This window comes from Rhipicephalus microplus, chromosome X, assembly GCF_043290135.1.
Source record: "Rhipicephalus microplus isolate Deutch F79 chromosome X, USDA_Rmic, whole genome shotgun sequence".
Taxonomy (NCBI): domain Eukaryota; kingdom Metazoa; phylum Arthropoda; class Arachnida; order Ixodida; family Ixodidae; genus Rhipicephalus; species Rhipicephalus microplus.
In genome coordinates, this window is record NC_134710.1 from 224,004,682 (window position 1) to 224,020,763 (window position 16,082).

Sequence of the window (16,082 nt, forward strand, 5' to 3'; positions counted from 1 at the left end):
AGCAAGCACCCCCTCCTTTTTTTGGGAGATCTTAAATAAGTGTCAATGACCAAGCAAGTGCCCCTCCTTCCACGCGGCTGCTTTTTTCTGAAGACGAGCATTGCCTATGTAAAAAGAACCACAAGAATGAGTACACTGAATGCGTATCCAGTGTTGTTAATAGAATTTTATGTAAATGAAGGATTTAATTAGAAAATTGGATAGACATTTTTTAATTTTTGAGTGACTCTCCCGCTGCCATCTTGAATTTCAGTCTGAAACCGAGCAAGTGCTCCCCTCCCAGAAATGGTTGAATTAGTATCCTTTACTGTAGGGTGGGGGGGGGGGGGGGGTGCTTGCCTGGCATTTTACAGTAGCCACATAGGAAACTAAAAATTATGTAACATCATGTAACATGACGTAAGATCTATTTTGCACTAAAATTGCAACACATAACAGGCAGTCATGCGACATGTCTATCCAAGTCTAGCCACACTTAGTACTGCTAGCAAAAACTAGGGGTGTGCAAATATCAAAATTTTCTAATACGAATGGAATACAAATAGCTTCGAATATCAATCGAATGTGGAATAAGGAAAAGGTGCAATTTTTTTCACCATTAATCTTTTACTCAATCATATATTTAGGTTGGAAACAGTACAATTGTTATTTTAGTCAGTTATTATGCACAGCAATTTTTTCAAAAATGTCACCATCTGTACTTCCCAGAAAGCATAAGACAAATAGTTGAGCTTGTGACTGATGTCTTGGGTTCAATCCACATGTTGAACAAACCTTTTGTATCTTTTTTCTTATGTGGCAGGACTTTTTATGAGGCAGGACAAAACAGAAAGAAAAGCTTTCATACCTTCCAGGATGACTAGTGAGCATGAGGCCACTGGTTTGTGTTAAGAGTTAACATTAGTGTACTTAAATCTAAGTGATTACTAAAGCAGCCTAGATGGTCACAATTCATCCAGGTTCCCACACTATCAGTTTTGGCTTGAAAGACCCCGATTTTATAGTGTTCTTTCTAATTTTCTTCCCCGTGTTCTCACCTGTCAAGCCACAAAGGGAAAGAGGAGTACTTGGGGCGTTTTTCAAGTACACAGCAATACTTGTTATCTCGCTTGCTTTTGTTGCCTTTCTCGAGGACTGTGCTCACTATTTTCCGATCAAGAATGCTGTGTTTCACTGATAGCTGCACGGTCCTGACCGAGGTGTACCAGGTGCGCAGCAATAACATGAGGTAAAAGCACGGGGTAGATAATTACTGATGTGTGATAATGAGATGCCCCAAATACACCTTTTTATTGACGGAGCCACAAATCCCGGTGTCAAGGGCACTCCTTTTCCACATCGTGACCACTTTCGACGCACTGGCTACAGACGGCAGTAAACTGACGTTGGCAAAAGAGCAAGATCGTAGCAACGGTGTACAGAAGGTCGATTGCAGTAGACGTTGCCGCGTGAGCGCGATGTGTGTACGACAAATTTTCAAAGGCACCTTCGGGAACACAGCGGAATTACACAGTAATCCGTTCGTCACCTTATGTGCGTCACCATTAGCAATGGAAAACTATATGTGAATACGCCATATCGAAAGTGCATGGCCATCTTTATGTTCGCCATTGCGTGGGAAAACACTTCAGCTCATTCGCATGACCATATCCGCTATGATAAAATCATTCTGCAACTATGAAGAAGGCATACATGCTGACATAGCGGCACAGCTGACAGACGACGCGTCAGGCTTTGACATGTGTTTGTACGTTTCTACAGTGATTCATTGGCAAAAACTGGCGTGGCTAGACATGAAACACCTTGCCGTCGTATGTCGAACTGAGCGCACCCGTAGGTAATTGCATGCAGCTCATTGCCCACTAAGCTCATTTCATCAGCGCCACGCCCTGTAACGTAAACATGTGCATTTGCCCTTGCGTAGAGATTTTTTTTTCTTTGTGCCAAACAAAGGTGGGAAGACTATTTTGTCGAGCCAATGCGGTGGCGGTGAGTTGCCTTCGTTTCCATGAGCGATACGCACTTGCGGTTCTGTGCACAAGAGTACGGCTGCGCATGGCATGGTCAGTACGCTTACCGGAACCATAATAGCACTAAACCACCAAGCCACACGTACTGCCGCGCAGGTAGTACATGATTTAGATTGATTGAGATATTTATCATTGGTAGGTTTGTCGCGATGATTTGCCGCCGCATTCGTTGGTAGCCGTGATCACGCTTCCATTAATTTCTATGCAAGCATGATCACCGCACTTGCGCCGAAGAAATGGTAATCACTGAATGATCTACTGAGGTTCTTATGACAAATGCACAAAATCGTAAGTTGTTTACAGTGACATATGGGAGCGAATAGGCTTGTGCAAATAGTGAATTTTAGGTTTCAAGCGAATAGTGACTTTGGTCAAATAATTTCCTATCGAATTCAAATAGTATATATGACATATAAAAAAAAATGGGCATGTTTACCATGATCTTACTAATCTGCACAGTATTTTTAAAAAAATGAAATAGAGCCTCCATGCAAATTCTCTTTTTTTTTTCATTCAAAAGAAGTCGAAAGAACATTTAGTAGCAGGATTTGCGAGTCATAACCCTTAAATGCGAGTCATAACCCTTAAAATATGTAACATTTTAAGATTTATTATACTTAGAGCATATAAGCCATCACAACTAGCTTTTAAACTAAATAAAATGAATTAATTTGAGAGTAATATTTTCTACTAAAGGGGCCGCGTGACATTTCTTCAAGTAGCCATGGAATGCATTCATTGAACAACCTTATTTATTGCCTCATGAATTCACCGCCGCAAATATTGTTCTAATCCGTCCAGTACGTGCGAGTTGCAAAGATTTCTCGCACAGTGCAAGTGCATTCTTTCTTCTCATCCTGACGAAAGTACTGGAAGCTAAGCAGGGAGGGATGGCACAGGAAAAGAAAATATGTTACACGTGCTTTCTGAGCTTGTGGAGTTATTTGCCGAGAGAAGAGAGCAATTTTTAGCTGACTTTGAGCACGCCGCGTGCTGCGGCGCTATAATAGTATTTGACTTGCGTGTCCTCGGTAGCCTCGACTGCTGATCGGCAGCGTTTTCTGACAATGCTCAAATAGAGTTGCAGGACCCCTGTAAATTTGAAGGGGGGCTTTGCGCAAAGCAGATTTCTTCTCGGTAGATGTTCTCACGCTTCAGCATTCTCACACTGCTGTCAAACCATCTTTACAGATGGTACATTTGGATTAGTATGCATCTATTCGTTCCTTGCTTCAATAATTTAAATTCAAACCAAAATGTATTCATATACCCTAATATTTATTTGAATATTCGAAGCATTTGTATAATCGCACAAGCCTACGAACGAATATTGGCAAACATCGAATATTCGAGGAATATTCGTGTTCGCTTGATTAATCAAAATTTTCGAATATGTGTTTATCAAATTGAATACAAATATTAAAAATGCAATAATCACCGAGTATTTGAAATTTTCGAATATTCGCTCACCCCTAGCAAAAACTTATCATCTCTAGCAAAAGCTTGACTTCACTAGCAAAACTTAGCTAGGTCGAAAACACTAGCTCCACTGATGGTTCCAGTCTTGCGCTACTAGTGCAAGCTGCAGACTTTTTTTTCACATGCATTGGTTCACAGCAAATACATTTGCCCTGGTAGATTCTGGGTGTCTCTTTGTTACAATTTCAGGTTTCGAAACACTGAAAATCCCCTTCTCAGTTTTACAAACTTCCCAATTTAAACAAAGTTATTTGGGCATGTTGATAATGTTAACTAATGTTTCAACTGTATTTGTATAAGTGTGATATATTTTATTGAAGGTGCGATACGACCTCCAAATTACTTTAATAACCCCGTATTTGTTTTTTTTAAACAATCTCAAACAATGTTGTTCCAAGTCCCCAAAAATTTTTCATTAGAGCCTTGAAAGTCCTTAAAACCCTTCAATTAGCTTCTTCACAGTTACTATGAACCTTTCAATGAGTACTTGTGTGGCTCTTTATATTGACATTCTTTGGCCTTACATGGACATTGCCTGTAACATCTAAAATTTTGTGGAAATATATGAGTGCACAAGGTAGAAGGAAGGAAGCAAGCACATCACAAGAAAGACTCAAATTTTGACATCTGGTTTAGTTAAGGCAAGCAGTTTTTCTTTCTTTTTTTTCTTAACTGTATACCGTGCGGTTGTTGTCTCATTACTGCTGAGTTAAAGCTGTCAGCAGTTTTAGGCTTTGTAATTGGTAATTATTTGAATCTCAAAATGGCTTTACTTTGTAATTGCACAACTGATTTTTGTTCAGTAAGTTTTCATTTTCAAAGCCTTGCACTTCAACTATCAACTTGCAATCACAACACAGGTAAAGGTTGCAGATACTGCTACAGGCAAGGAAACTGCCATCAATGAGCCTGGAGAGGTGTGGGTTCGAGGCCATAACGTTTTCATTGGTTACTACAACGATGAAGAGAAAACTAAAGAAGTCAAAGGACCTGCCGGATGGTATAAAACAGGGTATGCTGCACTGTATCTTCATACATAGCTGGACATGTATGGTTGATTTAGCTACACATGAAAAAAAGCTTTTATTCTACAATTCTGTCATTTTAATCGTATATTTAACAGTTTATTTTGGAATTTGGCCGCAGAAGTGGTGGAAATATAGGCCAGCAAACCAACCCGCTGCGACCACCAGTTGTTGCCACCATAATAGAATGCACAGCTTGTGACTGTCAAAATACATGCAAAATGTGTGCTAGTGATTCAAATATTAAATGGCCAGTAAGAGGCCTTGCTGCGTACATGCGGCAGCACTAAGGCCAGTTTCTTTTTTTCTTTTCACTTTTTTCATGTCAGTGCAGTGTCACGTGTTATTAAGGGGGCAGACTTGTTTTAGACATTTTTTTGTTTATTTCTGCATTGGTCTCCATCAAACTGCACAGGATTATGCAGTTTTTTTCTGCTGATTTGAAATATTTATTTAGTTTTCCTGTAACTCATCTTGTTCCTGAGATAACTTAGGTTCACTCCCTATTGTTTAAGGCCACCATAGAAAAAATAGTGCTTAATTAAAAGTGATATTTAAAATATGCCGACATAGAATAATGACCATAGATTGAAAGTATGCAAGAGTTTTTGTTTTTAGGCCTTTCTTGGTTATTTTACAGCAAAGTGAGCTATCCATTTTCAAAAGCAGTTGGAATTGTGTTACAATTTTAATAAGTAATTAAATAAAATTGCTTCTGCTCTAAATTCTGATCTCATACTTGCATTCTACACATATACAGGTTTCCATTCCAAAAAGAATTATTGTTGTACCTGTCCTAGCTGCAGAGATATTGAGGCCTCAAAATTGAACAGTCGTAAATCTATTTTTTTGAGAAAAATGAAAAAAAAACTGAAAACACACAGTTTCTTCAAAAAGCAATAATCATGGTGTGCAGGTTTTGCAATCCTCATAAAGGTGCTCATAAATTCGTAGCAGATCTTTTAAGACAGGTGCCGACAAATGATAAAAAAAGCCTTGAAGTCGGTTCCCCATTTTTTTGCAGGTTATGCATGTTAACAGCACCAGGAATCTGGACAGTTAAAATGGCATTACAAAAAAATTACCACTTCCTGGTGTGTAAAAATTTGCAGAGATATAACAATACTTGTGGAAAGCAAATATGTAAATTTTAAAAAATGAATTTTTTGGTCACTTTTTGGTCCCAAAGACCAGTCTGCCCCCTTAATAATTTAGTATAAACATTTTTCTGGATCCCTTTTATAAAAACAACATAATGAATCTGTTCATAGTGTAACTGCACGCAACTTTTTTAGGTGATGACAATGTGTTGCATGTATATTATGCTCTTATGTTATATATATATATATATATATATATATATATATATATAAGGGAAATAAGTGTATACCTAAGGGCTCGTTTTTTCGTGTTTTCACACAATATTAATGAGATCTAACAGACAGTAATGCCAAGGAATGTATAAGGGAAGTTATTAGAACCAATGGAATGTAAATAAGAAGAAAGAAAAGTGGGTGAAAAAATAACCAGCCGTGAGCAGAATATATATATATATATATATATATATATATATATATATATATATATATATATATATATATATATATATATATATATATATATATATATATATATATATATATTGTTTTTGTGGCTAAATGTAAGTTTGTACAAAAATTGAGAAAAGAATTGTTGATTGAGTGTATAAATTGCACATAGTAGGTATACTTAAGCCTGTCCATTCACACCTTTCAGTATTCCACTTATTAATTGTTAGGTATTCTGATAGTAGCACTAGTTAGTAAATTACCGTGTCCAAAACTTTGGAAAGATGAATCTTATCTTCCAGAGAGCACTTTCATGGCTGTTGTGGTACAACAAATGCATGTAAAGCTGATTATGGAGATGAGCACTCCAACACTGGTGTTATTGCTTTTAGGTACCATATTTTGATTGCCACATCATTTTGATTCTGAAATAACACTGTGAAAGCTGACATAGTTGATAAAGATGTTTTTGTGAAAAAAAAAGTGAAATCTTTAATATTTCACAACTTGAGATAATCACTGATGAAATACCTTGTATATTGGAGCTCTGGATGCTTTAGCATCATCTATATTTTCTAAAGTCCTAATAACTCTTCGTTTCATTTTAAGGTGAAAAGGGAATTCCAACTGCTAAAAAAAGTGTAAATTATAAGTAAAAGCTAACACAGAACAGACTTGTGAAGTTGGCAATGCTGAGTACAAGCAGTTATGTTATTCCACTGTTACTCATATCTAAAATAAAATGGTATTGAAGTACTGGTTATTTCTGTAATTCTAATGGGAAGCAATCTAGCCCCTGATGCTGAAACTGACTGCGTGAAGTTTGTTAACCCTTACAATTTTCATAGTTGAACCAAGATTTGACTGGCATTTTAACTGCACGAGGTGCTCAATGCGAATAGAAACATGTTAAGGTGATTATAGTGGCTAGCACAGGTATTGCAGGCTTAAAAAGTGACATGCCAACCATGATGGTACAATATTACCAGAGTTTCACAATATCTCTACTGGTCATGAAGCTTCAGTGAAAGTTTGATATAGAGACAGGAGCAACCGCTAGGGGCGCCTTCACCCACGGCAAGACATCAGGAGACACTCAGTCGACATCGGACACTCAGTCGAGACATCACCAGTAATGCAGGCACTATGAAGTCAGGACATCGAAGAACCCTACATAAACATACTGGAAGATATCTATAGAGGATTCACGGCCTCCATAGTTCTCCATAAATAAAGCGACAGAATTCTAATAACGAAGGGTGTAAGGCAGGGAGACATGATCTCTTTAATGGTATTCACTGCGTGTTCAAAGGAAGAGGTTTTGAGGACCCTAGATTGGGAAGAGTTAGAGATAAGAGTTAATGGAGAGTACCTTATTAACCTGCAATTCGCTGATGACATTGCGTTGATGAGCAACTCAGGGGTCGAATTACAGCTTATGATTACTGAACTGGGCACAGAAAGGCAGAAAAGTAAGTCTGAAAGTTAACATGCACAAAACTAAAGTAATGTGCAATAGCCTTGGCAGAAAACAGCACCTTGCGATAGGCGGAGAGACGTTGGAAGTTGTAAAAAAATATGCCTTCTTAGGACAGGTAGTAAATGGGCACCTGAACCATGGGAGTAAAACTACTAGAAAAATAAGGATAGGATGGGTTGCATTTGGCAAGCATTTTTAAATCACGAATGGTAATCTGCCACTAACCCTCAAGAAGAAGGTATATAACAGCTGCATCTCACCAGTACTTACCATGGAGCAGAAACCTTGAGGCTTACAAAGAGGGTTCAGCTTAAATTGAGGACGACGCAGTGAGTGATAGAAAGAAAATGATAAGTGTAATAAGAGACAAGAAGAGAGCAGAGCTGACCAGGGAACAAACCGGGTTTAAGGATGTCATAATTAAAATTAAGAAAAAGAAATAGACATGGGCCGGACACGTAGCCCGTAGACAGGATAGCTGCTGGTCATTAAGGGCCAAACCACATAAGCGCGAAAATGCACGCGACAGCGACGAGCGACGCTATGAGCGACGAAACAGGGCGTTCGCGCGACGTGTCGCGTGCTCGTTTTCGCGCGATCGCTCGGTTCTCCCGATTTGGAAACCGTCGCTCATCGCCCGGAAGTGCTGGGCTCAAGCAGCCAATAGCGAAATACCGGAAAAGACAGACTACATAGGTGCACGTGACCCTGCCCGATTCACTTATGCGCAACAAGAAATAACGCAATGTTTGTTATGCATGTGAATATAAAAAAGTGCTGCAAGGCAATAATAAACACTTTCCGTTTCATTACACAACAATATATCTTATTTCTAAATTGCATACCGCTCGCTACGCGGTTTTCTTGGTGCGAGTAGACGGCCTCATGCCAGCAACAGTGAAGTTCGCTCGCCGAAGCCGTCGCGTGAATGAGGTTTGCCTGCGCTAGCGACTGATCGCGCGAAGACGATCTACGTCGCGTCGCTCGTCGCTGTCGCGTGCATTTTTGCGCTTATGTGGTTTGGCCTTAAGGGTAACCGACTGGGTTTTCAGAAAAGGTAAATGCACGAAACGGAAACATAAAGTTAGGTGGGCCGATGAGATTAAAAAGTTTGCGGGTATAATGTGGCGATGGAAAGCACTAGACCGGGTTAATTGGCAGATCATGGGAGAGGCCTTTGTCATGCAGTGGTGATGATGACTGGCAAGATGTATGCAGTCATTTTTTTTGCCAACCCTAGGTTAGTAGGGAAGTTGGTCACTCATATTGTGTGTATGCTTATGTTTATTATGTTGTTTATATGCAGCGTGTTTCAACCAAGACATATGAAACTGTCTAAAAAGTGAATAAGTATAATGCGTGTTATTAATACCTAAGCATTAAAAGCCTTATTCTGCAAAAACAAAAAAAGGGGGGGGGGGGGTGAGGTGGGGTGCCATTTGTTGTAAATGAAGACATTGTCCAAAGTAGAAGGAAACAATTCGAGGGAAGAGATGCCAAGTGCTGCTGGGAATGCAATGAGCGAACAAGTCTGCAGAGCCAGCACAGAGCACTCTCCAGTTGCTCCTTACTAAGTTGAAATATGCAAAGTCCTTTTTAACTCAGGTTGGCAGGTGCTTGACCCGGATGTAAAATGAAGCATGCTCGAAAAATTTCTAAAACCTGCAAAGTTACTCAAAAGGACCACTCCCCCATTCACCTAATGGAGGGGGGGGAAGGGCAAAGCCAACCCCACATTGACATAATAGGGAGGGGGCACTGCGACTTGGGGAGGGGGGATGCAAAGTGAGCCTCATACATTGACATATTAGGGAGGAGGCATGCTGCAATGAATCATCATCTCTCCTGATGGAGAACCCTGCATATGCCTATGCTCGCTACAGAAATGGTGTGACATCACTACAACATCGGACACGTTAGCGATGGGCTTCGATTGGGAGAATGAGCATTTAAGCATGCTTTGGAAAGTAATTAGGACAAATGCCAGGCCTGCGCGGAACGCGCAGCACAGTCCCAGCAAAAGCTAGAAAAGCGGTCTTTAAGAGCCTTTTCTAAACACTTTTTGGGTAAGTGCTACGAGCACACTGCTGGATACCCACTACGCCATAAATCATCATAAATTTTGTCTAGTAGCCCCAGATTCACTATGCTATCCTTTGTCATTCCTTGGAAACGAGTGGTATCCGCTACACACTTGTTAGGAATTTTGTGCAATTGTTTTATGCAGTGGCTGACGACGATGAAATATGCCTTAAGTGGGTATGTACCTCAGTTAATAGGTGATAAAGAAGACATTTTCTAATGGGTTGGAGCATTGGACAACCTACTCATTATGCAATTCGCATTGTGCGACGCCTGGCTGTTCCTTCGATGTTTTTCGAATCCAGGCTGCAGCGGCTGCATTTCCGACGAAGGCGGAAATGTTGTAGGCCCGTGTGCTCAGATTGGGGTCACGTTTAGAACCCCAGGTGGTCAAAAATTTCCGGAGCCCTCCACTACGGCGTCTCTCATAATCATATGGTGGTTTTGGGACGTTAAATACCACATATTCTTTGATTTTTTAAAACACTTTATTACTCATATCAACATGATTCCTTTCCCGGCATCAAGCCTGCTTGAGGCCAGTGTAGAAATAAGTTCCAAGCACTGGCGTGGCTCAGTGGTAGAATACTGGGCTGGCACGCAGCAGACCCGGGTTTGGATCAGATTGTGTCACCCGTGTTCTGATCTCATAACAGTTTTCGCTGTAATATATTCTAAACATTTACTGTGTCCAACCATTCGTATGGGGTGTCCTTGCATACAAAGGAAACCCACAAGAGGCTTGTCATAGCCTCAAAATTTGATGGCTTTACCCCTTTAAGGACGTATTATGCTGCTTAAACAACTTTCTTCAAGGCTATCTGTGTTTCTGGCCATCATGGACTATCAACAAAGTCTAGGTTGCTGTGCGAACTCTGAGACTGATGTAGTAGTATGCCATTTTACTCAACGTGTGAGTTAAGGTAACCGCGAGGGTACCTTCACAGCCACTCAAGTTTTCTGAGTTTCAGGGCAGAGAAAAGTTACACTTAAGTACAAGTCTGCTTTTTTAAAGACGTCAAGTGCCAATCAGTCACTTAGAAAGGTAATTTACAAGGTTAGTTCCTTAATATGGTGCGTTACATCATAGGTTCTCACTCACCGCGTCCTCCGATCCCTGAATGAGACGGGTCAAGTGCAAGCTTAAGAAGGAATGTCTATTGATCGTAGCATTGGGCTTCTATAGCCAGGAGGAAAGAGGGGGAGGTGAGCAGTGCTTGTGCCCACGTGCGACTAGCTTTGTCGCGATAAGCGTTGATGGCAGCCAGATAGGATCCATTGCTACACGGTGGTAAGTGTTTCAGAAGTGCAGAGACCATGTCTGACCCCCTCCCCAACAAATAAGATGTCTCGGGTGGTCTGAAACACTGTTATCACAATGGCCATGTGGAAGCAAATGCCATATGGTTGCCAACTGATACAGTTCCCCCTTCACAACATTTTGCAGACCTGTGTTAGGCTCGTCATTGCTTCAAACCTGTTGTTGGCTGGCCATGACTGTCAATGGTTTGATTGGTAAGCTAGGAAATGTGAGTGCTATTGTCACAGAGAGGCATTTTTTTCATACTTGATATTTTCACTTCTCATGCATTCATTTCACTTTGGCACAGCGGATAATATAAGATTAGTCATGTCCAATTCACCTTGTGGTGTCAATAATATGCAAGTAAGAGAATAGCCTTGAAGTTATATAAAGCATTACATTTTCTATTTAATTAACCCAACGAACAACAATGCTGAGGAGGGCATAAAAAAAAATTGTTTTGTAGCTTTAGCAGTAGTTTAGGAATTATGACATATGGAAAAGAAGCAATCGAAGTGAATAAAAAATCAACTTGCTGCTCGTAGAAACTGCACCAAAAGCTTTAAACAATGTGTCTGATGCTCTGCCAATTGGGCTACAGCAGTGGTTATTTTCGCATCCACTTGTTGGGTATTTCTGCATGTTTAATTCTGGTAGTGCTAGCCAGCACCGCTCTTAGCCATGACGGTGAGTGCGGAACACTTTTTTCCAGCTGGCATCACATAGAATGTGATCTTTTTCTAGGAACTGGCACGCGACGAATAATGCATTCAGGTAGCATGCCTTGCATGCTACCTGAATGCATAGTGTCTCCTGGGATAAGACCCTCACTATAAAAGAATGAGACAAGGGATGATTTGAGGACTTACTTTATTGGCCGACGACATTTTCAGAGTCCTTGAAATTTTTGCAAATCCTTGAGTTTGAATAGTTCATTTTAAAGGCCTTGAAAGTGCTGGAACTTCAGCAAATCCTTGAAGATCCTTGAATTTCCTTTTTTTTTCTCAGAAACATTGTTGCACATTTTACAGCGTATATGGGATGCTGTAAACGTAGCAGGCAGCATATGTAATGTGCCCATCACCATCACAAAATAATTGGGAACATCAGCTTCTGCATGAAACCAATGTCGTGCATTTCTGAAGCTCCAAAAGGCAGATCAGGAGGATGAGAAACAGAAAAATAAACATTGCATTGAAGAGGTGGTCGAAATGCTTACAAAAAAAAGTAAAGTAAACCAGAAGCCGCTGTTAAGAAATTAACAGCTATAGCAGACTCATATAGGCAGAAAAGGCAGGGACAATCAGCGACCTGATGTACATCATCAAGTAAAGAACCTTAGTACCAGCAGGAGATAGTGGCTTTTGAAATGAAAGAAAGAGCAACAAGGCATTCTGTAATAAATAATTCTTAGTTTTTTCATCTAAATAAAAGTTTGCACCTTGTATTTTACTGAAAGTGATCTCCTATTCAAACTTAAGAAACTATGATTGCAAGTAGTCTAGAAAGGTAATGTCAATTGGAGCCATGTTTTTGATGTCTGTTCCTGTGATGTTACCGTTTTTCAATGAATTAGAGTCATTTCAGGCCTTTATCCTCCCCTGAACATGTGTTAACAGGGTTTCTAACAGACAATGGGGTCCTTGAAAATTTATTGCATAGCCTTGAAAGTCATTAAATACCCTTTAATATTTGTCATGTAAACGAGCATGAACCATCATGTCTTTTTTTGAGTCTAGACACAATCTAATTCAGCCACACTATCTGAAGGTTGTACGTTTGGTCCCTGCCTCTGGCAAGTTTATTGTTCATATATTGTTTCCTTTCTAATCAAACTATTTAATAGACTTGAGTTGACTTTACATGTGTCATAATTTCTGCACCGCTGCTAAAAATTTCTAAATAATTTCTCATGTGCCCCCTTTGCATTTTGTGTCTGTTCGTTCAATCATGTTGTGTCAAACAAAAAAAACAAGCCTTTGAGTCATTACCTCTTCTATATTTACACTTTTTAATGCAATATCTATAACAGCACAGTTAAAATGTTCATTAGCTTAGGTCTTTATGTAACTAGTTGTCTAATTGCAGGTTTTAGAACACTTCATATGTACAGTAATACAACCAAAGTTATTCAAAGATACCTGCTCAAATATATTGCCTGCCATATCTTTGGAATTTTTGTACTTATCAAGTAGGACATTCTACAAAAGGGAGATTTTTAAAGGCACCCTGTGATGCTGTTTTGTCCGCATTCTGCAGCACTGGAGTTCGTATAAGGCAAAAAACTGATATGAACACGAAAAGACTTATTGAAATCGGTACACGATAACGGAAGTTATTAGGTCTCAAACTTCAAAACACCATCAGACGATAAAAAAATGCTTTCTTTTGCATTTCGTTCTCTCATCAAAGTCAAAGGCCATTTTTGATGGCTGTGCGCCACTCGCAGAGACGAACCGGGCGACTCGCCTTGTGGTGGTTGCTGTGCAGCGCTCCTAGCATTATTTTGCAAATGTTTTCACATTTTTAAATTAAAATAAAAATCTTTTTGTATCTGACGAAGTATAAAGAGTGTGTTCATAATTTTTAGCAAACAATAGTGTATCTTATCTGGGTCCATATGAATATTACGCCCGACTTGTAGCATCAAACCAGTCAAAACACACGGTCTGTGTCATCACTTCTACATGCTGAAACATCACTTCCGATTGCAAAAGTAGTTGCTGTGTCGCTTTAATCCGAAAGCAGTTGCAAGGCCACTTTAAAATGCCCTGCAACGGTTTTTAAGCACTGTTGGAAAACTTGGCCGATCGGTAGTCAAGGCTCTCGAGAACAAACGAGCCAAACATCATAGTGTGGCACACTGCCTAGAATTTGCAAGTAATCCTCAGTCAGCCAGAAATTGCTCCCTGTTTTCGCTAGAAATGATGCCATATACAAAAATTTCTATGCCGTATACCCATATCCATGGCAGTTGGGTGATTTACTGCCTAGTGACTATGGCTCCCATGTACTCGCACATGAATTTGCAATCACACTGAAAGTAAACCGTGTGTGTGAATAAAAACTAGAGAAGGAAGTGCTCAAGGTGATGAGGCGCTGACGAAGGGATGCATATTCTTACCCTTTGTCATCCCGCTCCCTGTGTAGCTTTCATCACACACTTTGGCATGAAAGGAGAGAGAAAGCGGTTGAAGCGTGCAACAAATACCTGTCGATCCACTCATACTTGATTGATTCTAAAATTTTTGCGGCATGTGATTCGTGAAGTGAGACTTCTCCACCATACGAGGTCAGTTAGAAAAGTATCCGACCTTTGACTGAAGAAACAGTACTGGTATAATTGGAGCATTGGAAACTTAATCACCTTCGAAGTAGTCTCTGCTACGTCATGCAAGCGTGTCGCCAATCATGTCATGACGTCATCGCCATCGCCGAGCACATAAAAGAGAGTTCGGAGGACTGCGAAGCTTTATACACGCTGACTTCGCATCAAGTGACGAACAGCGCGCACGTAAAGCCTATTTTGCGCCAGATAAGTTGGAACGGAGTGCCGCTCACGATGTTGGTAGACACGGGTTCACCTGTGAGTGTTATTCCGCAGTGTTCGAGCGACACCGAGACAAATGGCCAGGTTTGCAAGTCACAACAATGAAGCTGTCGTGTTTCAAGGGACCACATCCTATCAACGGAAAATTGCAACTCAATGCGACCATGAGTGGCGCGACCATTCAGGCCGAACTTTTCGTCATCGACTGTCCGGGACCGATGCTTTGCGGCCGTGACACTATCCGCAGTTTCAATACGGCAGGCGTGCCGGTACTCACTGGAAATGAGGTGGCGTGTGTGCAGGCGGAAAATGCGGACAGAATGGTGGAAACCATGCTATCAAAGTACAGTGATGTCTTTGCTCCGGGGTTGGGTTTGCTTCGAGGGCCACCGGTACACCTCACCGTCAAAGAAGGCGCAAGACCCGGTTTTGTAAGGTGCGGACGGTGCCGTATGCGCTCAAACAAATGGTATCAGCAGAGTTAGATCGGCTGGTAAACGAAGGGGTGTTATCACCGGTAACATCGGCCGAATGGGCCACACCCGTAGTGCCATCAGCGGCTGCTGGGAGTCTTTTGAGGCTCCTACATGAAACACATCCAGGGATGGCGGCAATGAAAAACCTTGCTCGAATCATTTTTTGGTATCCAGGGCTGGATGCCGACATCGAAAGGATGGTACGCGAATGTGAGAGGTGTGCTCAAACCAGTGCAATGCCTCCTGCGCAGGTTCCGGCGCCATGGCCAGAAACGGGCCGGAAATGGTCTCGAGTGCACATCGACTACACAGGCCCCGTCGAAGGACACATACTACTGGTGGTCGTAGATGCGGAAACAAAGTGGCTGGAGGCCATATCGAGGCGGAGTACGACATCAGAAGCCACCGTGGAAGCGTTGAGGCCCATATTTGCCAGGTTCGGACTGCCACATACACTTGTTTCAGATAATGGGCCACAGTTCGTCTCAGCCGAGTTTCAGAAGTTCGTAAGAATGAACGGGATCAACCACGTGACGACGGCGCCTTACCACCCGCAGTCAAATGGCCTGGCGGAACGCGCGGTTAGCACGATCAAGGAAGGCCTTCGAAAAAGCCAAGGGGGTGGCACATTCATTAAACGTCTCAGTCAGTTTTTATGCCGATACTGACGGACATCGGTAAAGGCTGGGAAGTCTCTGTCCGAACTACTGCTGGGTTATCAGCTACGAACCAGGCTAGACTGTTGCCTCCCGAGTGCAGGCGGGGAACCGCGTCTCGAAGAGCGCTCCTCCACTATGTCGTTCTGTGCAGGACAGCCGGTGTGGCTAAGAAGTTTCCACAGCCGGCCAAAATGGTTGCCGGGAGTGGTCAACAGTATCCAAGGGGCTCGGATGGCGACTGTTTCTACGCCGGACGGCGAGCAACGTCGTCATGCGAATCAACTGCGGCTGGACACTCCGAAGGACTCGAACACGACGCAGCCAGGGGGCGCTACAACATCCACCACCACCGCTAACGAAACCTCGCCGATGCCAGCTGGCATGGCTGACCCCACGCCGGCGGGGTCGCTGCCCTCTAGCCAACCTGAGGCACCGCCGCCGCTTCGCCGGT

The 16,082-nt window shown here is 41.6% G+C and overlaps 1 protein-coding gene across 2 annotated transcripts in view; it reads left to right on the forward strand.

Moving 5' to 3' along the window:
• Positions 1-16,082, forward strand: part of LOC119187506 (putative acyl-CoA synthetase YngI) — a 173,186-nt gene that overhangs the window by 136,302 nt on the left and 20,802 nt on the right. Inside the window, exons 13-14 of one of the 2 annotated variants that reach the window (XR_012887223.1) lie at positions 4,370-4,521; positions 15,224-15,408. Coding sequence is in view for 1 of the 2 variants with exons in the window: in XM_037435640.2 (XP_037291537.2) it covers positions 4,370-4,521 (152 nt within the window). In the remaining variant the exon portion in view is untranslated. The remainder of the gene's footprint in view (positions 1-4,369; positions 4,522-15,223; positions 15,409-16,082) is intronic. The other variant, XM_037435640.2, reaches the window with a different exon arrangement.